General features: G+C 34.7%; 1 protein-coding gene across 2 annotated transcripts in view; it reads left to right on the top strand.

Annotated features, from left to right (window-relative positions):
• The window catches only part of LOC128992587 (uncharacterized), a 56,035-nt gene extending 31,793 nt beyond the window's left edge, over positions 1-24,242 (top strand). The window contains exons 10-29 of one of the 2 annotated variants that reach the window (XM_054416235.1): positions 5,030-5,212; positions 5,600-5,795; positions 6,744-7,003; positions 8,153-8,338; positions 8,691-8,894; positions 9,726-9,892; positions 10,603-10,777; positions 11,377-11,482; positions 12,003-12,175; positions 12,577-12,949; positions 13,686-13,785; positions 14,433-14,530; positions 15,402-15,484; positions 16,168-16,252; positions 16,810-17,212; positions 17,716-17,846; positions 18,366-18,479; positions 19,985-20,175; positions 21,981-22,128; positions 23,427-24,242. In XM_054416235.1, the coding sequence (XP_054272210.1) occupies positions 5,030-5,212; positions 5,600-5,795; positions 6,744-7,003; positions 8,153-8,338; positions 8,691-8,894; positions 9,726-9,892; positions 10,603-10,777; positions 11,377-11,482; positions 12,003-12,175; positions 12,577-12,949; positions 13,686-13,785; positions 14,433-14,530; positions 15,402-15,484; positions 16,168-16,252; positions 16,810-17,212; positions 17,716-17,846; positions 18,366-18,479; positions 19,985-20,175; positions 21,981-22,128; positions 23,427-23,476 (3,426 nt within the window). In that variant the 3' untranslated portion in view covers positions 23,477-24,242. Of the gene's footprint in view, positions 1-5,029; positions 5,213-5,599; positions 5,796-6,743; positions 7,004-8,152; positions 8,339-8,690; positions 8,895-9,725; positions 9,893-10,602; positions 10,778-11,376; positions 11,483-12,002; positions 12,176-12,576; positions 12,950-13,685; positions 13,786-14,432; positions 14,531-15,401; positions 15,485-16,167; positions 16,253-16,806; positions 17,213-17,715; positions 17,847-18,365; positions 18,480-19,984; positions 20,176-21,980; positions 22,129-23,426 lie in introns of both variants that reach the window. The other variant, XM_054416234.1, reaches the window with a different exon arrangement.
• Positions 24,243-24,663: the final 421 nt, after the last annotated feature.

Genomic DNA, 24,663 nt, shown 5'->3' with positions numbered 1-24,663 from the left:
AAAAATGCTCAAACTCAATTAATCTCTTAATCAAACTTAATTAATCTCGCTCTGTCTATTTCCATTAGACTACCAAATCCGCGGGGGTAAAATTCCGCTCGCGAATAAACTTTTGAGCGCTCAGGTTACTACGTCACAGTGAGGTCAGCTTTGCCCAGAGGGTAAAATTCCAGGAAGATAAAATTCCGGCAACTCACTAAATTATGGTGTTACTATTATTTTGTATTTAGTTTCCCTACAAATCTTTCTTTTGCAAAGATCGGCAATATGTATATCGATGGAGTTGAATACCTAACTCTGGACCTCGCTAATCCGTGTCTCATGGTGGAATTGGCTAACAGGTTATTACAGATCATTTGTAATAAATAAAATAATGTAATGTATAAAATCCTACCTATAATCCTTATTTAATGTATAAATAATATCCCAATATTAGGGATATTATTTATACATGTACTCTATGGAAAGTGGAAATACACCTTAGTACATGCAATACATTTTAAGGGCGTGGTTTATCAAATACTCGTCTCTGATTGGCTGCTGCTATGTACATTAAGGAACGTGGGTAAAATGTATGTTCCGCGACCCAATTTATCCCATTTCAAAAAATATTTTTTGTACTTAGCACCAACGTTTTATAATCTACTTCCAAACTATATTAAAGAGTGTAAAAACAAGAACCAATTCAATAAAATTATACGTAACTACTTACTTAACCATAATGACATTAATCAATTTTTTACTACTCTAATATAAAGACATAGTGTTTTCCTTTGATAGTTATAGTCTTAGTTATAGTTTGTTAAACAATGCCTAATACTTTAATAAGACGTAAGAATTAAGGAAGTTAATATTGTTTCATGTGAAGAAGCCACGTTTATGTTATTTTTAAATATTGTGTAGTATAACTGTGGTACTGATCCGGCCAGGCACTCTCTACCCTACTACTGAGTTTGTGTAAGATTCAAATATAGATCCCGCACAGGTTTATAACCTCAGGGCTTTATTGCTCTATGATTCTCTTTATTATTATATCCCATGTTTTAAACAGTTAAGGTTTAAAAAATTTTGTGTAAGTTCATAGGCATATTTGTATAAATACTATAACCAGAATTGTGTTCAATACTATTGTGATTGTTTACAATAACTGTATATATGTACATTGAGCAATAAAGAATTTTTCTATTCTATTCTAAAAAAAAAAAAAAATATTAATAAATCACAAATTAGTTGCCATTATTACTTTACTTTCAACAGAAACATTCCCAAAAATGTAATTATTGTTTTCCGACTGGAAATAAAAAAATATACATATATAGGCCTACAACGACCTCGGTTAACCAGGGCTTGTATAATCGAGAGTGTACTATACTGTATTTTGTTATGAGAAATGTTCGACCAGCATTCAATTAAATTCAATTTAATTAATTTATTAACCGTCCCAGGGCTAAATTAAATGAATGGCTGGAGCTTAATTATTCCAAACTAAAGTGGTTATGTTTTGTATTTATTTTGCTTGAAATAATTCATTGATCATAAAAAAAAATTCCTTAGCACTGAACTAATTTTTGTTAAAAAGTTATGAAAAAAATTAATCTTGATCTGACAGATGTATCTGTCTTAGGCCCACAAAAAACATAAGTCGGACGGATGTATCCGTCTGCCGTTCATATTTTGCCATATTTTGCTCTTCGCGATAATCACAAAATATGAACACTGCCAATAATCTTGAATATTCCTTTGGGTGGCAGACATATCTGTCAACCTTAGGCTATTCCTTCCCTTATTTTTATCCAAAAAAAGTATCTATCATTCTGAAGTAAATCTAAACCAAACTCAGTTCCGCTCCTATGTCCTCATTCCCATTCCCAACCAAGATTTCCAACTACGTAATGACTGTTCTTCAGGTTCATCATATCCATCACATTCCATACTCGTACTTTCACTAGAGGTCTTTCAGTGGTCGAAAAATCATCTATATAGGATGATTGAACAAGTAAATTCATTATGACTGCTAGAACATGTATTTTTATGTTAATTTTTTAATTGTTAATTTTTTTATATTGTTTATTTTTTTAACCACTGCTTCATATTAATTCTTTCATATATATTTTTGGTGCTGATGGTTGGGAATGTTGTAAGAAAGAATTTTTATGTTGTTTATTGTCAGCAAATGCTTAAGACACTAATGTGATTTATCTGAAACATTTTCTTTTACACAATGCTTTTGGTAAATAATTGTGATAAAGTTATTGATATTAAATATTTTTTTTACAACCTAATAAAAGTTATCTAGGTATTAAATAAATATATGAATGAAAATTACCAAATATTGTATTCCCTTGTTTAGCAAATCAATATAATTTACAGTACAGTAATTTTTCTTTGAGAGTTATATCAGATACATTAAAATTAACAAAATGTTTTTCAACAATTTTTGTTTCTTTAGCTAAATAATTTATGTAGATATTTTTCAAATTTCAAACTACTCTATGCCTGAGTGATTTCAAGGTTAATACAGCAATCAGCTGTTATCAGCTTTGCTACTATCCAGGACAGGTTTAGTCAGGCAAACAGACACAACCTGCTGTTGATATGTTGTGGATTGCAAGCGAATCTTGCTTGATGGAGCTGCTCATATATTTAAATATTGCCATGAAAGTTATAAGAGTTTTTAAGTTTTCTGAATACCTTGACAATAAATAGATTATTTTTATCTATGGCTACAGTTTGTGATTTATGATGGATTTTAACAGACTATTAAGAATGTCAGGTGGGCATGTAAAAGAGTTTAAGGTTAGTTTTTGATATTGTAATATTTTATTTGCACAAAACCATTTTAATCTAGATAGTCTTGTTTAGTGTTTAAAAATAATTTAGTTTTTATTTATTTTAGAAAAGAGATTGATGAAAATATTTATATTAGACAAGTGTTGTCATGTAGGTTATTAAAATAAATCAAATTTTAGATTGTATACATTAAATATGCTCATTTATTCGTCTATTATCTGAATTTATTATATTTCATATTGTTAAGAAGCCAAGTTGAATGTTAAGATACAAACATATTTTAAATTTTTACTGAAAAAGGTTAATCAAGCAATTCAACAATGGGACAGTTTTAGTTGTTTGCAGTCACAATATAGTAGGAGAAGGCCTCTAAAAATTTGATTTATTTTTTCTAACATATAAGTTTAGAGATTATACATTGAAGGTAGAGTTAATATTTTTAATTCTTAAATAATAATTTACATGACCCTTTAGGTTTAGAAAAAGTCTTAATTCTTATAATCTATTTTCGTACATTAAAAACCGATTAGGCACTTGAGCTAATGCCCTAAAATTCTATTCTGTATTGCATAGAGACAAACAAGGCATGATAAACAATGGACCTTGTTTAAAGTCTGTAACATATTGTAAAATAGACATCTGAGAGCAGGCTTTATTGAATTAATTTCTTGCATAAAATTGCAGTAGATTCATCCCAAATCAAAGTATTTTGAACTTGAATATTTAAACATTTTTGTCATCAATAACTTGACTGTTTCAGTTAATATTTAATTTCATTGTTGTCTTTCATGATTGATTCTGAATTTTATACGTACGATAATTACATTCTTTGGTTTTATTTGGGGATAATAACGGTTGTATATGTGCAGTTTTACCCTCTAAAAAAAATCCATAAATGTCTTTTTATAACTTTTATATGCCATTGTACTTGTATAACTTCTTGATCAGCATTTTACACGTTATTAAATTTACCGAAGTAAATAAAAAAAAGTTTTATATGTTAGTGAGTCGGTGGCTCAGTCGGTAGCGTCACGGACTTCGGGCCCAAGGCAGCGGTGTCATGGGTTCGGTTCCTGGTCACTGCCGATAACATTTTATCAGTACACAGTTCACCTTTGTAGTGTACTGTACCGGCTCACTCCTTGCTTTGCTGTAAACGATCCACGCACGGGCGCTTAGTCTATGTGGACGGGCAAATGCAAGGTTAAAAGAGACCGCCAACCTCTTAAAAAAAAAAAAATTAAAATATGTCTAATAGCACTTGAAATATATATGAAATATAGGCCTATTGGGTCAAGATGATTGGAGTGTCCAATCTAAATCGGCCATCACTTACCAATGTGATATAATATGTGCCATTCGTGATTTATGCAGATTTTTAATGCTTTATAAACTCTAACAACCGTACCCATTTGGATTTGCATTTGTTGTTGCGAGGGATTCTAAAATTATTTTAGTTGTTTATTAGGTGTTTAAGCAATATATTGTATTTACCGTCCTGTGAGTCAACAGTACAAGTGAAAATTAAAATATATATTTCAAGTGCTATTAGACATTTTTATTTACTTCCTATATGTAACTCAAACATGAATAGAACAGAATGAGAGAGTTATAGATCACTTTTGCCCCGCAGGTCCATTACACGGGGGTTTAGCTCAGCTCCAAAACACAGACTAAGCAACACATAACTTTTATTAAAAAGCCAGATTTGTAATGACTATTCTATCTACAAAATACAAATCTTTGTTCTTATATTTTTAAGAAATAACTCAGGCCACTTTTCCCACATATATTTCAAATTAAATGTAGACTAGTTTGTAACTGTTATGGTTCCCAAATTTTGGGAAATGTATATTTTTCATCTTCAGGTGTATTAGGGTACATTAAATTTGGGATTTTCTTGAGACCACAATTTCACGATTCTAGTCCAGGATTTAAAAAATTTTATGGGAGACAATAATGATGTGTCTATGATTGCGGGAAATTGTATGATTTTGCTGGTATTCCAAATGACTAATGATATTGTCTCTACGATTGCGGGAGATATTTACAAACAACAGTTTACCTTGTTGCTCAGGAAGAATCATCCTATCCCATTTCAGTCCAAGAATAAAAATCTCATCCCAAACTAAAATACAATCCCATCCATCCTTAAACCCATCTATCCTAGTAATAATCCTAATCAGTTTGTGATTTAATTTTACTGACCGTGTAAAGCAATGTATGTGTGACTTTGCAGGTACACAGCAGTGATAGACTGCAGCGCAGCAGTCAGCAGTTGTCCACAGTGGTGGTGGAGGAACCGCAGCCGCAGCATCACTCCGCAGCACACAGTCACACACAGGAGTCTGTTATCAAGAAGGAAGTGTCGCACCAGCCAGTGTACATCAAGGAGAACACTCCTCCCTCCGTGCTGCAACAGGTAAGGGAAAGAAAGGTGGAAGATAGTAGGGGTCGGCTGGTCTGAAGTTTTTCTTCAAATAAAAATGTTAAATACCTGTTGTACTGTCAATGATCCGTGTTTAAGTCTGCGACCAATGTTTGAAACCTAAAGGTTCATTTTGAAGCTGTCTTCCAAGTGGTTTGGCACCACATTGTTTACATTTTTTTAAATTGAATATTATATGAATTTTTTGTTTATTATAGGAGTAGCTCTAGCTACCTAGGCTACTGAGTACTATTTTAACAATCTAGTGGGTTTTCTTTACATGTAAGTAAATTGATATTTTTACCTCATTGATTAGTTTTAGTGTACACATCCGCTCGAAGGATAGAAAACTCAATACTTACCACAAGCTGTATGTTGCAGGGGAGCAAGATACGAGTGGGTCTCCACATTGCCACAACTGCTGTAGACTCACCGCCTTCCCCTCCCCCGCCACCGGCCACCAACATGTTCCAACAAGTCATAGTTCACCCTACGGAACTGCTGCCTGTGCTGCCCTTCCACAACAAGCCAGCGACCCCGGCCGACGACCAGCCTGAGAAGAATGAGAACGTTTCAAGTAGGTTAACAGCAAATCTTGTTCAATATTTCACTGTTAGGTGAAGATTGTTAATTATATGTACAGTAGACCTATAACCATCTGGAACAATAGGGACCAGACCCTGTCCAGGTGATAAAAAAACTGGATAGTTAGATTTTTCAAGAAAAGGGTTATTTTTTAGCTGAAGACAGTGGAACAAGACAAATGAATAGATTCCGGCCAATTCATACGACACTAAAATTCACTCGCTGTATGACGCAGACGGCAAAAAACTGCAATGCACTTGAGGTTACTTAGATAATTGGTGATCCGGATGATTGTACAGTAGTTTGGACAATTGTAGTTCTATTGTTTCTACAGATGGTTAGATATTAAAATCGTAAATGCTTAGTTTATTTAGCGAATAGGCTAAGTATTTTTACAAGTTTCTTAAGTTGATAAAATCAACATTTAACACAACTTATACTTAATGATTAGGAGTAGCCTCTGAATCATTAATTTAAACATTATTATATAAGTAGAACATCCGATCCAAAAACGTCAACCTTACTTATCCCTTGAAGCTGAGGAGACAATGCTCCTTTTACAGGGACCACATCATGTGCTAAGTAGTACTAAGTTTTTTTTGTTTATTGAATGTATTTTTATTAATTATATCTTGTCTACAACTACTATGACGACCTCAACCTCAAGTGATAAGGAAGCTTGGTGTTGTTGGACCTGGTGATGTACTTATGTTGAGAACGAAACAGCTATAGTGGCACCAACGATACAGGATCGTTTGATAGAAGCACTGTTATAAACCTGGTATTTGCAAAAACTTTACCCTGCAACAAGTAAATTATTATCATTTTGACATAAAATTATACCCTACTGTCAGACCCATATCACTAGTTGCTGCTGTTCCATATAGTTGTGTCTACTTTTGTATCCAAAAGCCAATTGTACAACTTGACGTGTTAATAGGCACCAACGATGGCTGCGTCGGTCAGACGACATACTCGTGGGAGTCGCTAGTGCCACTGCTGGCATCGCCCCCTGCCTCCCCCCCTCTATCGCCCCCACTCAGTGCCCCACCCCCCGTACCTGAGGAGGACGATGATGTGTTTGAGTCGGAGGACACAGTCGCCGCTGCAGTCGCTGCTAGCAATGATGCGGCTGGCAAACGACGCACACAGTCACTCAGTGCGCTACATAATAGCAAGGAGCCGCAGAGCCCACTAAAGGTCAGGAGTGGTTTTTTGTTAGTCTTTGGTTTGGCTTTTAGGATTGTTGTTACCTTGAGATTAGGATTACATTGTGTTAAATTATTTTTATCTTCTCTTTTTTTGTATGAAGTTTGGTTAAAAAAAATTCTGCGGTATTACAAGTCTTATTAGAGTTACCTATCAAAAACGTTTTTGTAAAATGTGCAAAGTTTTTGTATACTTAACTTTTGGGAGTTAATCATGTTGTGGCTCAGTAGTGCTATAACCTAAGAATCCAAGGAAGCAATATTGTTGGCTCACCTTTTGGTGTTGCTTCCTACATTCATTAGTAAAGTAACAAAAATTCTTGTGTTGTACTTACTTTTATTTGCTTGATATGTTCCATTCTCAGGCCCTAACGCCAGCTAGACCAGTAAATTTAAGGTGAAAAAAGGCTGCCTACAACTTTTTTGAAAACTCTTATTATTTATTTAGTTTGATATTTTAAAATTACTAGCTTATTTTTTCACTATAAGTACGCTAGGAATAGGTTTTTCAAATTCTGGTTAAGACCTAATTTTCTACATTTAGTACTAACCATTTGTATGATTGGCAGTTCAAGGCTAATCAAAATCTACATGCTTGATAAAAAAACCCGTCTTGTATGAAAAATCTTTTAGCAAATGATATTTATATCTAATATAAATCATTTCTTTTTTCAAAGAGACAGGAAAATCTTGAAAAAATGTTCATTTGTTAAGGGGTCTGCATACTAAGGGGTATATGGAGATGCCTTCCCACCTCGCTCTTGGCTACCCACTAAAACAACTCCTTCTTCTTGCCCTTTCTTTAACCATGTAATCTTGGTATTACTTCATGGTCAGATAGGGTTTGTCTCTACGTTTCAGTTCCTCCATTTTATATTCCATGATGTGATATGGCTTCCTATCAGGTTTCAACTGGCCTTGTTTCCATCGTGAATCTAGACAGATTCCCTGTGTTAATGATCTGGCCTAATTAATTCTATTTCAAGTTGCTTACTCTTTTTCGTAAATTTGCTGCACCAAAAGATTTGCATACTCCACATCGTCTAACAAATTATTTTATCTACTATTCTATTCATGTTATTTATCAACAATTGTGTTGTTGTTTTTACAAACATGAAAAGAATGAGGATTTATTTTGCAGGTGAAGGAGCGAGATCGTATACGACGGCCGATGAATGCCTTCATGATCTTCAGTAAGCGGCACCGAGCCTTGGTCCACCAGCGCCACCCAAATCAAGATAACCGCACGGTGTCCAAGATACTCGGGGAGTGGTGGTATGCTCTAGGCCCAGAGGAGAAGCAGAAGTACCATGAACTCGCTTCTGAGGTTCGCAACTCAAATTCTCAATATGTATTTTTGTTTGATTTATTAGATGAGCTAATTAATTTACAATACTAAGCACAGTGAAGCTACTATGTCTACGTTCATTTTAGGAGTAAAAAATAAATCAGATGGTTGATTAACTTAACCAGTCTTGAGATGGGAATGGAAAAGAACAACTGAAACCAATAAACATTGTGTTCAAAGTTAAAACATGGTTATTTCAAGTAACATTTTGCTCATTGCTGCCGTCAAGTCCTTTTAATTTTTTTTGTGCAAATTTTTTTGTTTGGGTGCAAACAAATCTTTTTAAAGCCTTATCAGTCCATGTATATACATTCTTATCCTCTGTCCACAGGTGAAGGAAGCCCATTTCAAAGCACATCCGGAGTGGAAGTGGTGCAGCAAGGATCGCCGCAAGTCGTCCACAGGCTCCGGCCGAGGCAAGCTAGGGTCCGTGGACGAGGGGGTGGAGGGAGCTGGTGTATCCGTCTCATCCCCAGGCCCACCACCTACCCCTCCAGCTGTGCAGGAGGTGGAGATATCTCAAGAGAACACCGAGGTACCATTATCCATGACTTCAGACTTGTCTTAGATGATTTTTAACTGCTCATTTAGTTAAAATCGTGATTGGTGGGATTTGTACCCAGGACCTTAAGACCGAAGCCTTGCGCTCTATTTCCAGACTAGCTCGCTCCTCAGTTAAAGGGATAAATGTGAATATTTTCCATCACAATTACTAAAATTTGTTTTTTATTAGGGTACTTTCTCATCTGAGGACAGGATCAGGCACCAGATCATTAGGAGTAAAAAAGAATTTTACTAACTGTGTAAGAAAATGTCACTATAGACAATTAAATGAAAACAAAGAGTGTAGAAGTCATGTTTAGGTCAATCCTATCTCAATGTGTAACAGTCTCCGTAAAGGGTTGTCTCTATACAGAGGGGGGGGGGGAGTCTGCTAGTTTGTTCTTATAGTGGATTGGGTAGGTTTATTGCTTTAGGTTTTCTGGATGGAGGTTAAAATATGCAGTTCCTTTCTAGAACGGTTTTCTTTCTGTGGAAGTTGGCTTGTGAATTGGAAGATTGAAGTCCGGTGATGTCTTTGTGTAGGTACAATTTTTTAAATATCTGTAGGTCATGTTTGTTAAAAGGTTTTTTCCCTCAAAATAGCAGCTTAGTAGCTTCTCGAATCAAATGCTTTGAGGTTCGGTGTTTCTTAATTCTAGCCCACATGTGCGATTAAATAGGATGATTACCTACTATCTATTTGTGTGGACACTCACAACATGTTTACTATTGAGGCATTATCACAATATTCAAATTAATAATGATCAAGCCATGCAATTGAGAGTCATCCAAATAGTGGTTTTCAACACAAATCTTTTTACAGGTTATATGTGAAGAACCAGAAATAGATCTCAAGTGTAAGGAGAAGGTGACAGACTCTGATTCAGAGTCACAAAGTGAGACGGAACCTTTGTTCCCTCAGCAACGGTTCAGCCCTGTGTCAGGGGTCAAAGCGGAGGTCACCTTCAGGCCTAAACCAATCAAAGCAAGGTAACAAGATAACCTATAGTTGTAAGGTATGAATAGTAATTCCTGGTAAATACGTTCCTGGCAACATCGTGGTGATTCCCTACAGTCACAACATTGTAAATTCAATGTAAATTTTTGTCGTACAAACTTTGCAGACAGCTATTGCTTTAACATCCCGAGATTTCCGTCACTTCTGCCAGAAAAACGAGTAACATTTTCAGGTTTTCTTCAACATTATATTTTTAATTTATGCTTTATTTATGAATTTACAATAGCATACAAATTACTTTTCAAGTGCTGTGAATTATTTCATAATTATTCATAGTAAATATTAAACCACTGTGTTTTTATATATGGTGTATCTTGATCTGGAATTGGAATCACATCCAATCAAGGCAGGAGGGTGTGTTTAAAAATGGAAACATCTCTGCAGTGTCAATGTTACCACTCGTCTATGAAAATGATACGAAAGATGAAAAATTGTTTATTTAAACAAAGTCCTGTAATCTGTCTATGTGTATTGATCTATAAATAGACTGTGATGCCATCCCATTTTTGCCAATAGCTGTTCTTAGTTTCCTTATTCTTGTCAGTATTACAATAAATAAACAAATATGATGGAGAAAAACTGTAAATAATCCTGTGAATTTCATCGTCAAATTTAAGTAAAGACCCTGCATGGTCAGAAATAGTCGGAAGGATTATATAAATTCAGTAATTGCCTGATGTAGGTTGCCGTCCGGCAGTCTGGAGAGTGGCAGCAAGTTCCAGGCAACGTCTAGTGGTGGTGAATCTTCTGTAGCCGTGTTGTCCTCCTATCCTTACCACTCTCCTCTCAACCCTACTGGAGTGTGTGCCTTCCAACCAACCGGCGGCGCCTTCAAGACGATGCCTGTCTCTCCAAAGGTACGTTATGTTTGAGGACAAGAGTTAATGAGAGAGTGTGACTCAAAATGTACATGTTTTAGTTTTAATTCGGTGAATGATAATGAAGTGTTACAGGTGCTTGATGGAACCTGTCTCCTGGTACACCCAAATCCCCAGGACGGAGGGTCAGGAGATAGGTTCCATCATACAGAGTATATTAATTAAAAATTATTTTTTTCCTTTCTGCTTTTTTTATATTTAAAATTAAAGTTAAAATTGTAATGCCATTGTCAATGTTTTTTTTTATGTCTACGTATGTAGGTACACTTTTAAAAAACATGATCACAAAGGCTTTTAAAGAAGTTCACACCCCTGAAATGTTCATAAATATTCAAATGATTGAGCCAGTAACTCTCTGTATTGAAGTCTGATACACTTAATAATAAACTAGCAACACTCCCCTTTCAGTGTTGTTGTACTGAACAACTTAGTGATCCACAGTTTTAATTAAATAGACTGAAGTTATAAACCTTTTAAAATTTGTTGTGATCAGATTCACCATTTGTATGCCCAATCTTTTAGGTTTTATGATTGTGGTTTGGTCTAAGATATTAGATAATACTGATGTTTATCCATAGGTTGTTAAGAGCGATTCGTACCCGGTATCGTCGTCTGCTGCCACTTCCACTGTTAACTGGAGTGCGACAAGCTCTCAAGGGGACGACTGGCTCAAAACCACCACGGGTAAGAGTGTTTAACACATTCAGTAAGGGGGTTTGGAATTGGTCGTTTGAAAACGGTTATTTGTTTGCTCAGTTAGTACCACGATGAACTATGAATCCTTGGCAGCTAGATCGTGGGTCGCGTCTTAGTGTATCCACTCGGTACATAAAGAGATTACACCTACCAACCTGATAAGTTAATCTGTAAAAATATTATATTTCCTGTTACATTTTATGTTCTTGAAGATATTGAAATTCAAATGTTAACTATACTGATCAAAATTGTAGAAAAAGGAGGATAGCAGCTAGCTTACCTTGAAAGTGTGGGTAGGCCATAGAACAAGTAGAAAAACACTGTGCATACAATATTTCGTCCCCTAAGGGACTTTGTCAAGTGTAGAGAAAGAGTTTATGGTAAGCTAGCTGTTATCCTCCTTTTTCTACAATTTAAAATCCTGGCCTAGAGCCTTTCCTTAAACAAAACTATACTGATCAAGGGTTGACAATGTCAGTTAGATGTAATGTCAATAATTTGTCTGCAGTTCACTGCAAGATACCATCTTCCCCAGGGGTGATGCACACTGTAGCCAGCAGCCAGCCGGCACCAGCCAAGTCTACAATGGCTACCTCGTTGGCTAGTAGCCAGGCGGTGGCTAGGAGTGCCAGCCAGACCTACACTAGGATTACCAGCACTGCACCACAGACTCAGGCTCAGGTATTGCGTCAGGTTCTGCCATTCATAGTATTATTGAAAACATTAGACCTGAGATGGGTAAAAGATTATTTTGCTCATCCTGAATTATTTATGTTGGAAAAAACAATGTCTTACTATTCTCTCACTGCAAAATCAATTGAATTTTTTTCTTGGAAAAGGTTTGAAATCCACTCAGATCTAAACTGTTTTGTTACTTTGTTATTGCAGAAATTATCTAATGGAGCTTAAAGGGTTTTGGAAATCTGGTCTTGAAGAAATGTTTCTTCTCCAAGTAGAAAATTTATTCCAATTCATAACATCAATCCAAATAATCCATGCAGTTCAAAATGATTTTAAATTGCAGTTAATATTTAATCCTGCCTAAAAAAAAACTTGATTTTTACCAACCCTGTCTGTTTCAGGTGTCCGTGTTGAATGTGGGTACATTACTAACACCACAGAATGTAAGTGTCAAGTCGACTCAAAACACAACCATTCTGCAGCCCAAGGTGTCTACCTTCCTCCCCAACATCAGCCAGGCCAACATCAAGACACTGCCTGTGCTGCAGACGACGACAGCACGGCCTCAGCAGAACTATCAGCAGCCGATGACTGTCACGATTCTCAACCCGGTGGAGTCTGGGTTGCTCAACACGCTGCTGTTCAAACCCATCAGCAGAGTGGACTCGGCCAACAACACTACGCAGGGAGAGACTGTGCAATACGTGCTGCACAACGGACGAATTCAGAATGTCTACGTTCCCGCTCAGACTGGCTTCCAGATACCGATATCGGGTGAGTGAGAAGGGTTGGGTGTGTGAGGGTATTGTGGGAAATTTAGATTTTGTGAATTGGTTGTTGTAAAATTACTTAAATGAACATTGTTTTTGGGGTTTCTACCATTTGCTCGTTGGATTGATATTTTATCATCTACGAGTGCAGCTGGCTTACCTGAGAATGTTGTAATACAGCGAACCATACATGCAGCAAAGAAAAACACACATGACATAATACAGATCTTTTGTGCTGATACAGATTCAAACCAACTATTTCAATCAATTTTTTTTAGATTTATGAGGAATCAATGTATTATTTCTCATTAATCTGCTCTTTAAGTAACTATACAAAAAAAATATATATCCAAAGTGTTTTGTGAGACCTTGTATATCTGTAAACCTGTGGAAATGGATATTAGAGCAGAGTGCTAAGCTATATACTCGTAAATCAGTTATCAAGTGTATTTCCCAGTTAAACAATCTGAACTTTTTTCCTTTCTAACACCCCTAACCAGCCAGGCTCAAATTGATCAAACTTAAAAATCACATAAAAGTAATCGAATGAAACTTAAAAATGTTAAGCATAAAAAGCTCAATAGCCAGAGAATTGTCATACCCCCATAAATTCACTATTAGATCGAAAAGCTTAAGCACAATCATTATGTCATAGATGCTAAGTGTGATTTCATCCTCGTCTTTTTTTAAGTTTTCTCTTTTTTTCCCACATTAGTTTTATATTCACCATACATTTACAGATGCCAGTGGTCGTCAGATCTCAGTGCAGCAAGCAAAGCCTATAACCCTGGTGACTAGTCAGCCTCACACTTCTACTGTGATCGTCAGCAAGCCGAACAAGTGAGTGGGATCTGGTTGATGAAACAAGTCATAATTTAATTTTTCAAAAATAATTTTGTAGTTTAGACACCCTTACGTGGTTCCTTGTATGATTTCAAATTCATAATGTGAAGAGATTTGTTGAAGTTTTAATACTTTTTATTCATACTGGCCATTGTCATTTTTGTAATAATCATTTTTTTTAAATTTGTAGTGTCGTAATGTTTGCCTGAAAAAATAGTCCCGAGAATAATAAGATAGACAAAAAATGTAATCCTGATATTTCGTCCTAATATAGGTCTGTTGAAATTCACCATTTTTTTATTTTAATTGACCTTTCACTTCAATCTACTCTCTGGAAAAGTCTTATATTAAGACAAAACTTCAGTATTATGTTTTGAGATAGGTATTTAATTTGCGTGTCTACAAATTAAAAATTAGTTAAAATTAAGTTATAAGACTAAAATTAGTTATAAGACATATTTAAGCTGAAGTATATCCCTTAATCAAAACAATTCCTAACTTGCCACTTGGCTTTCCTTTAAATTATAAATTTACAAGACCCTCATGATTTAGATATTTTGTTTTATCCTTGCTACATATATGTTAAGTTTCATATTTGTTTACTAGACTATATTTTACTGACGTAAAGTTTATTTCTTGTTTAGTATTGTGAAGCGTGACGAGGAACGGCCCAAAGTCCAGTATTCCGAGAGTTCGATGGTCAACGGTGAAAGTGACAAAACCAATAATCAGCATTACCAGGGTGAGTTATAATTCATTACTAGCTCAACAATCTTTTTCTTAACTGAATCGACTTGAATGATACTTTTAAATTAGCTCTTGTAATTTATACCCTGTTGTCAATATATTAATAAATAACAATCTAGCAAGTATTAAGTACTAGTTGTTCAAACCAGAATTTTACTATGGCCCTTGGTATTGAGGCTTCTATGGTATTGCGGAAAGTCTTACTCTTACATTTTACCACATAAAGTTCAATCAAAGGGTGTTGTTTAAAGCTTATTAAACTCCTATCCTCCTCTCGCCACACATTCAATTCAGTTTGTGGATCGGATATGATGAAACCGAACTGACAATCCAATTTGACTTTGTGTTTGCAAAAGTTTGTTCAAGGAAAGGATCTAGTCCAGGATTTTGAGTTGTAGAATAAGGAGGCAGCTAAGTTTCCTTAAAAAAGTGCAGGTGTGTTCAGTTTCTCTTCTGCATGTTCTATGGCCTACCTGCACTTTTTCAAGGTAAGCTAGCTGCTATCCTCTTGTGTTGGCAAAAGTTTCTCCATTCTATGCGAGTTCGGCCAAAAATCTGATGTTTTGTAGGAGCATCAGTTCAGTCCCTCAAATAAGCTGTTCTGATGATTCAACTGACAAGTCAAAAGGAATGTAGCAGGCTTGAATGGGATTTTGTTGATCTATTGATCCAAGTACAACTTTTCTTCAGACCTTCAAATAAATTTATTTAAATAGGTCAAAGCTCTCATGGAACTTAGCAAATCCGCTTCATAGTTAGTAGCAAGCTCAAATAGGAACTTCTATGCCAAGTTTATAATGTTATGATCACTCTTTTTCGGATTTGATATTCTGTAGATCACTGGTTTTGATGTTCCGCTTTTTCAGAAACCAAAGAAGAAGAAGTAAATCCAGAGCATTCAAATGTGACTGAACAATCTCCAGACAGAGATCAAAGCAACTATAAAGTGGTATGTTAAATTATTAATGAAAATATATGCTTCGGAAAGAGAATTAATTGTAACGTGATGACATTTGGCAAAGACACCTGTCTTCAACTGGCATTGTGTAAACCGATTAAACGTTTGCTTTAAAAGTGATGTTAACATATGTTTACAACTTTTTGTGGAAAACAAAATGTTTGTTGTAAACACAAAACAACTGGTTCAAACCTTTACACAAAACTAGTGTTCTTTGAATTGTAAATTTTTCTTTTACATACTTTTTGTAAACTTTGGTATTGAACACAACTCAAGTTTTCGGGAATGAATTTAAAACAGTAGGTTCTTGAATGTTAAACTGTGAATTGTTTCAACTTTCTTGTGAATAGTGTAAGCAATATTAAATTGAATTTTGTTTTTTTTTAAATATAACTAATGTAGTTTTCTGAATTTTTTTAGAAATACCTTTAAAATATAGTATCTGATTAAGGATAGGACATTTGCCAGAAATTGTTTAGGAAATTGACAGGAAAGCAAGCTTACCTTTAAATCATAATAGGTACTTTAAAATTTGGATTCCCATTTGATGAATTATTTTTAACCAAGCCTAGAATCAAATTTACCTATCAAGTTTTCAAAATGCCTTATGTATAAATAAATAAATATGCTGCCAACCTTCCAAGTTATTTGACATACGTACAAATCTGTTCTAGAGAGAAGAAGACAGACAAATGTTTGTCTTAGCTCCGACACCAGCTCAACTTGGCAAGGCTCCGTTGCAACGCCGTCAATCTATGGGTGAGTCTACAATAATTCAAATGTTTTTGTGTACTAGCAGTGTACCTAATTGTTGTCAGCTAAGTAATAATTCTTGGAGCACCTAGAAATAATTTAAATGAGCTTTTACCACAAACAAAGCTCTGGTATGAAAATGTACCACTGTGTGATTATATCAGTTTATGCCAATGTTTCAATTTTCAAATATGTTGTACACGGGCTTATTATGACTATTTGTACAAATTGTAAATGTTAGTTTTATTACATCTGTAAATGGCACAGTAGAAGTAGAAGTAAATGTTTCTTTTCAGTATAAGAAGGGTATTCATAACTACTTTGTATTCATAACTTGGCGTAAACTGTTATTACATCTAAATCTAAATATTAACCAGTCTTAAAATCACAAAATTTTTAAAAAATCTGAAAAAAAAACACTTTTTTAAGATAGGATGCCAAATAGAAAAGATCCCAAAGCTTAAAAAGTGAGAAGTTTTTTTTATAACAACTATGAACATTATCATAGCAAAACAAATCCAATTAACGTTATTTTTTTCATATCAAAGGATTTTTTTCAGCAGTGTCTGGGTCAAATCAAGGACAAGACAATTCTCAAACGTCCAACAGTCAACATCAACAGTTCCACCATCAGCAGCAACATCAACAACAGATGCACCAACAGATACAACAACATCATCAGCAGATACAACAGCAGATTCAACAGCAGCAGCAACAGATCCAACAGCAGCAGCAACAGATCCAGCAACAGCAGCAGCAACAACAGCAACAGCAACAGATCCAACAACAGCAACAACAGCAGCAGCAACACCATCAACAACAGGAGCACCTTCAAAGCAACGCCAACAACATGAACAACGTAAACAACACGACCAGTCATAGTCACATGGAAGAAGATACCGTACCAGAATCACCATCCACCAAGAGGAGCTTCTTTAAGAAGAATGTAGAAGATGGCATGGACAGGTTTGTGAATTGTTTTCATTGAAAGGTTTGGTTGGTTTATTAATAAGTATTTTGAACGAATAACAATTCAAACATATGGTCAAACTTGTTGCAACTCAAGATGTGCAAGTCTGTGATTTCTTTGAAGCCTAAAAAGAAGCTTAAGAGTCTTTGGAGGTTAGCGGTCATCTTGGATAATTTTAAACAGCTGCTGAAGAGTTAATTAATTAATTATCATCCAACAATATTGTTTCAAACACTAAAGCGATTATAATTTCTAATATACTAGTGATTGTTAATGTTGTTAATTTCAAACAGCCGCTGAAGAGTTATTTACCATTTCAAATTATTTTTTTCAAATACCAAAGTGATTGTAATTTAAATATTTAGTAATTAGTATACTGTGAGATTAGAAATGTTCATTGTATTTTTTAAATTGTTAAATGAGTTAAAATGTCTAGGCTCCAAGGACTCTTAAAAAGCTCAAGCTTTCGTATTTCCACTAGTCAATTGTTTTGTTTTAGAGTATTGGAGCAAGTGAATTTTGAGAAAAAGTTTTCATCACTGCCAGAGTTCAAGCCAGAGGAGTGCCAATCACCGAGCGCCATCTCCGTGCCTAGCAGTCCTCATGTGTTTATCCGCAAGAAACCACATCGTAAGTTATTAAACGTTTTCGTTTAACATTTTATACTTTTTGAGATTTCAAGTAATATGTTTTGTTTTAATCGTGATACATTAAAGTATTGTTCCTCAACATTACACCTTTATAATTATGTGTCAGTTCCACTTTTAACTATTTCAGCTTTTTTTGACGTTGTTGTCGGTTGTTCATTAATCTTGCGGTCGACTAATCTGTTAGGAACGAATCACTGACCCCTGTGTGGGAGTCCCTGAGGTTCCAGGTTCAAAACCCTTCAACCAACAATGATAACAAGAAAGGGATGACACCATGATCCTCTAGGCCTAACCTGCTAGCCTGAAGTGATGTAATTTGAAAATGGTTCTTGGCTAGATCCTAGCAACGAAGGATCAAAGGGACAAAAAAGTCATTCCCTAATTCCATTATCTTGCATGATCGGTAAGACTCTACTGTATTTTAATTTTGCAAGAGTTTGCTAGTGAGTCATGAAATAACAATAAACGAACATTCATTACCAAATGTGTTTGTTTCCAGAAGAAGAATCGACTCCCTCTCACTCCGAAGTGTCTCATTCCGCAACTCCGAAGTCTGGCAAACTTATCGGTTCAACGTTCTTTGGACCAGACTTCAACATTGAAGCTTTTAAAGGTAAATTTATTTTGGATACTGTCCGTAGTTAACTTATTTACCAATGTCTGCAACATAGTCAGTTTTAAGCTGAAAGTTTTATATTTTAACTTGCATAGTATTTTATTTTGTTTTAGTAAATTCTATTAAATTAGGATTATAACCTACACACCAAGGAGCTTATTTCAGGAGAAGATGAGTAAAAGAGAAATGTCAAATGAGGTGACAGCTTTATTACTTAGAAAAATTTTTGCTAGCTTACTTACTGCTAGGCTGGACAATGTAGGCCACAAAAAGTCTAATGATCAAGGACAGAAACAACTAGGCAATACTAAATTGCTGGACATTAATCTAATCCAAGTGGATAATAATGATGTAATATCGAAGCCCCAGGATATAGATTAATAAGTTTTTCTACCAAGTCAAATTAAAAATTGTCATGTTTTAAGGAGTACTAGTGTACATGTTGCTCGAATTCGAGCAATTGCAAAGTATTACAGGAATTATTTCAAAACGAATACCTAACAGTCATATTTACAATGTGTTTAAAAGACTCAACTCAATAAGATTACCGGTGTGTACTGTAACTCAGACCATGTTTATCTTCGTTATTGATAAACCTAAAGCATTCCGGCCGGTTTTCTCTTTCATACATTCTGGGTCTGCCTAGCTGTACAGGCAACACAGGTCATGATAGAGAACTAATTGAGAGCGAAAAGTCGTTTTGGGGTAGTGTTAAAGGGCGCATTTGTAACCTAATAGTTGAGTTTGTCCAGGGTCAGGTGCTGACTGTGATGAGTTAAGCCAAGCCTATTACGCACCACACTGTTCTGTTTCTGTAGCTGCGGTCGTTATCACGATTACGCCTCAATCATGCTAACACGATCCGTCATAGCGACACAAAACAACGATAAATACACAAATTTAAGATACAACCATACTAACACGATCCATCTTGGGGGTTATGTTTACACAAACTCAAATAGTAAATAAATGTACTCAACGCATTTCATTGAATTTAAAAATAAATAACAGCAATTAAATTATACAGCTGATCAAAATGTAAACAATTATGTTCTTCATAAGGATGACATGGGAACTTTCAAAGCCACTGGGGCAGAGCCCAAGGGATTTTTTCAAAAATGTAAGGCCAGTTTGCAAATCTACGCGACACGCTCTTTCCAATGAGACGTCAATGGATAAAATCGGTTAAGAAATGGCGGAGGAGTTCAACCGACAAAGTTTCATGTAGCGTATTAATTATATAGATTGATTTCTTACTACTGGATTTCAAGGTATAGTAGCTGTGCTTTGAGGGTCATTAACCGTAAATTGTCTTACGGAATTGGGAATATACAGCTTTTCATAGATTGAACCTGTGATATATGTACAGAAAACCTCTGTGTGTAAAACTGTGTATTTTTAAGAATTGACTCTTTTTTGTTCAGATAAGCCTGCCTTCCATACAAAAATCCTGAACATTATAAAGATCAAAGTTTGGAAATTAATATTTTCCCTTGTTGTAGGATCAAATATAGGATCAACCGTTGACTTGGAGAGCTTGGAAGCGTCTTCACCGCGGACTCCTAAGACTCCAGGTAGTCGGGACCCAGACAAGGGGCATCGCCGGATCCTGGAACAGCGAAGACAGCTGGTGATGCAGCTGTTCCAGGAACAGGGGTTGTTCCCCTCCACTCAAGCCACCACCAACTTCCAGGTATACTTTGAAGTTTGTTTTAGGTGATAAGTATAGAGGAGAGCATATTAAATGTGGAATTAACTCTAAAAATCATAAATATCAAATTAAAATTCAGACAGAATAGGAAACTAGTGTTTGATTAATCAAAAATGATAGTCGCATGCTTGCTTATATCCAGATCATGAGTGAAAGTCCAACAATAAGGTGATGTTATTTAGTGATTACTGCAAACATTTTCCATTTTGACAAGTGCAAAATGAAGATTTTGCAACGTTTTGGGATTTGGAATCTGTTCTTTTCTTAATGTGAGAAATTAGTTAAAGTGTATAACATTAGTGTGCTAACTCAGCCAAAACTGGAAAAATACAAAAAAACCTCACTGAGAACAGTGAGTGACTTAACATGAACAAGAAAGCTTAAAAAATAAATAAGTAGGCCTAGTTAAAAATTGAAATATAAGGCAGGTGGAAATAATAGTGACGATCAGTGAGCCACCAATTGCCAACACTAGGAAAAATACAAAAAAACCTCACTGAGAACAGTGAGTGACTTAACATGAACAAGAAAGCTTAAAAAATAAATAAGTAGGCCTAGTTAAAAATTGAAATATAAGGCAGGTGGAAATAATAGTGACGATCAGTGAGCCACCAATTGCCAACACTAGGACTGCTGTTTGTTTGGAAGTTGCTTACAGAATATAACATTCTCTATCGGTAAAAGGTGACTATCATCACTTTGGCGAACACAATGGACACGTTTTCTAAAGATGTTGGCTCGTAATTTGTACCAGTTACTGTTATTATTTTTTTAAATCTAAAAACTGTACTATGTCAAATTTATTTCCTAAAAAGTTAGCTGTTAAAAATTTTACAATCGTGAATGCTGACATAAATTATACACATTACTAAGTTCAAGGAGAATACTAAATTGTTGTGTTTTTGTGCAAATAGGGTAATTTTATTTTTAAGTGCATAATTCATCAACTTATTGACTTTATTTTTTTCCAAAATGTTATAAAAATTTTGTGTTTTTTTTTCTTCAAAAATAATGGCTGGGAAATGTAGTAGCAAGCTAATAATTTTAGTGCGTTACTGATCAAGTCAATGACATAGATAGAGGAACTAAAATTATAGATATGAATGTTTCGAATATGTCAATAATGTGAAAACTACTTGACCAATTGAGCTGATTTTTTTCCATGAATAGAGCCAATATAACCACAGGCGGAGATAGTCATCTTTTGTTTTAATACTCTCCTAAGATTCTGCCCCAACAGCTTATTAAGTCTAATGTTGTTCTTCGAAGTAACCATGAAAAGCCACTCGAAATGCCACCCAACCCGGTATGGTAATCAATAGTTTTGTTAATACTTATGAAGTATGAAGTCCAACGAAGCCCGCGGGTATCAGCTATTTATTTTCCTATAAATTTAGCTGTAATAAATGTTATAATCGTGAATGCTGGCATAAATTATCATCACTGAGTTCAATGATTATTTAATTTGTATGTGTTTTTGGGTTTGGATTGAAAATTGAGAGATGATATTTTTAAGTTTTAGTGAAAGACAAACTTAAAGTTTTAAATATGTTTCACATGAAAATATTTTATTCGTACCATGTATTCAAATGTTTACAATAGTTTCATTTTTTTATGTTAACCGATCTTTTTGCTTCTGACCTTGCTGTGGCCAGTTTAGGTCAATTAATATTCTGTAATTTAAACATGTTTGGATAAAAACATCTTAGAGGTATAAATGCGTATCTCTGAAGTGTAAGTGTAATTTATTCTCCCTCTCTGTATAAGCTAACACAATGTTGTCACAGGCATGTCACGTAGACATCTTCCCTAACAAGACATCACTACAGCTGAAGATCAGGGAAGTGCGACAGAAGTTGATGGCCAACCAGTCAGGGCTGCCAACCCCCATCAGCGCCAACGCCCTTACCAGCCCTGTAGAGCCCTCCACTCCTGGTAGGTTGATAACTTTGTTGATCGAAAATCTAGGTCTTATTGAATATCTAATGGACCATTTTTTTACACAGCACGAGCCTGGGATTGTTTTTACATCAGGCTTGACCTAGAGGTTTTCAGTACAGTAGAACCTCTTTAACCCGAACTAATTGGGACCGGGGGTAGTTCGGACTATTGAATAGTTCAGATTACAGAACATATTATTGTTTTTACATAATAATAGCTAGGGAAAAGTGAATAATACCTAATAAATTAAAATACAATGTTTATTAAATACAGTAGTAAACATAGGGAATAAACAGTAGGCCTACTGTCCATTACAATTGAAATAATTATGGTGCGTATACCACAAATACAGAATACATTAAAGAACTACTGTAGGCCTACTGTGTATAGAGTAAAGCAATGAGGCGTTTGGATTAGTGGACGTTCGGATTACAGGGGTTCGGATTAAAGAGGTTCTACTGTATAATCAATTAGATAAAATCCATTGGTGATTTGGCGGGATTTGAAACCAGGACCGAAGTCCCATGCTCTAACCACTAGACCAGCTCGCTCCCATCCAATGGGCCATGTCAATAAACATTAAACAACTTTTTTAATAGAATTCTACATGTTGGTGCTATTATTAAATTGAACAAAAAGTGACTTTCAACACTGTTTGGTGTATCTACACTTGTAAAACATTAAGTAAATGGTAAATACTTGACTGTAATTACAATTTCACTGACTTGAGGGTTTGAGTTAAGACACCAAAAGGTAGATTTGTGATCAATATAATTATTTTACTTTTGTAGGTTTAATTGACTAAATTTGAATCCACCGCAAAAAATGATTAGTTACTGCATTTATTAACATAAATTCTTTTACAACTGGCCTGATTTTATTTGTATGTTCCCGACTTTTGGAAGGGAATTGTTGGGAAGTACTCACATAGCTTTTAGTTTTATTAAATTAAAAAACTTTAAACATTTTTTTCTAAGCTGGAGCTATTACCTTCTTTCAAATGTAAACTTGAGGAAAATTAAAGAAGAAAGCTTACTCAACTTTTAACACTTGATAATGTTTGGAATAGCTGGACGCATAAGACATGATTGGAAAAATTGAGATTAAGAGCTTATATCTCTTAGGTAGACTTGATACTAATCTTCTACTAAACCAATAGAACATAAATCCAAACAGAACAGTGTGTTGAAATCAGAACCCTAGTCTCAACTCATTGACCTTTCATAGGGTGTGTGAAAAGTGTCAAAGTTTAGTCAGTTTTATTTTTCCAACAACGTTTTTTTCTATTACAGGAGTTTCTTCTATGTCCCACTCTGTGATACCCGTTTCATCCAGCAGTTAACGATCATCTTTCGACGTCCGTTGCCCTCCCAAACATCTAAAGTTTGTATATAAACTGTAATTGTACCAAGAATTTTAAAAACGAACCTACCCGTTAGATTCCCTATGTACTTAGTTTTTGTGTATATTTTGTTAATAAGTTTTTGTTTGGAGTCATAGAATTTTCTTTTATATAAACGCAACATTATTTTCCTTTGCAGGAACGTGTAAAATAATTAACGATATCGTCTTTTGTAAATACTTAATAACAATTGCGAATGGGTAATCTATATGTTTTACTGTTATACGAGTATGTAAATTTTATGCTTTAATCATTTTATATATCGATGTTATATGTTTATTGTATTTCTATAGTTTTTCAGTGTATAACATTTTATTACTTTAGTCCTATGTGTTTGTTTGTTCTATATATTTTATAAGTTATAAAGTGCATCTTAAACAATCCGCTGCCATTTTGTGCGTCTATCGGGTCGCTCCTCCTGTCACTATTGTAACACTTTCAGTTTCTATCAGTTTCTAAAGAATGTTAAGCAAAAAAATGTAATATTGTCTATGTATGATTGATTGTGGTTTTAAATTATCATATCGCACCAACTGACTATATAACAAAATGTTCTCTGTTTGTTCAATTTATAAAAAAATATCTCATTATATACAAAACCTGCACAATTGTTCAAAATTTAACATTTTTAAGAATTCAGTTTTTGTAAAATAACATTTATACCGTAAATTTAGTAGTTTTAATGTACTAATTTATGATATGAATTATGTTTTCATTTTAAAAATAACATAGACAGGAATGTTTTACTTCTTTTTTTTTTAATCAAGCTTAAATATTTCTTATGGTTGTAATTTGTCTCAAATGGAATCGACTTTGATGAAGATTTTATTCTTAAGTACATTTTATGTATGTAAATTTCTTCTTCTTCTCTTGCTGAAGCTTAAAACAAACTATAACTTGTTTGTTGTTTTATTTGTTTTGTGTCAGTATAAACGTAAATACTATTAAGTTTTTAGTATTTATTATTTATTAAGTCCGATTATTTATATGTTTTGAACCCTCACTTTCATTTTTTTTCAACTGATAAACTTGTTTTGAATTTAAATTGATTAAATTATGTGCAAGTTGACCAAATGAAAAAATAGACATTGTACAATAGTGACGTTAATTCTGCGTTGATCATTTCT

Source organism: Macrosteles quadrilineatus, unplaced genomic scaffold, assembly GCF_028750875.1.
Source record: "Macrosteles quadrilineatus isolate MER2022 unplaced genomic scaffold, UCM_ALF_1.0 Scaffold_4__1_contigs__length_99947679, whole genome shotgun sequence".
NCBI classification, from domain to species: Eukaryota; Metazoa; Arthropoda; class Insecta; order Hemiptera; family Cicadellidae; genus Macrosteles; species Macrosteles quadrilineatus.
Note: the sequence above shows the minus strand (reverse complement) of the source record. Positions and strands in the feature narration are given on the sequence as shown.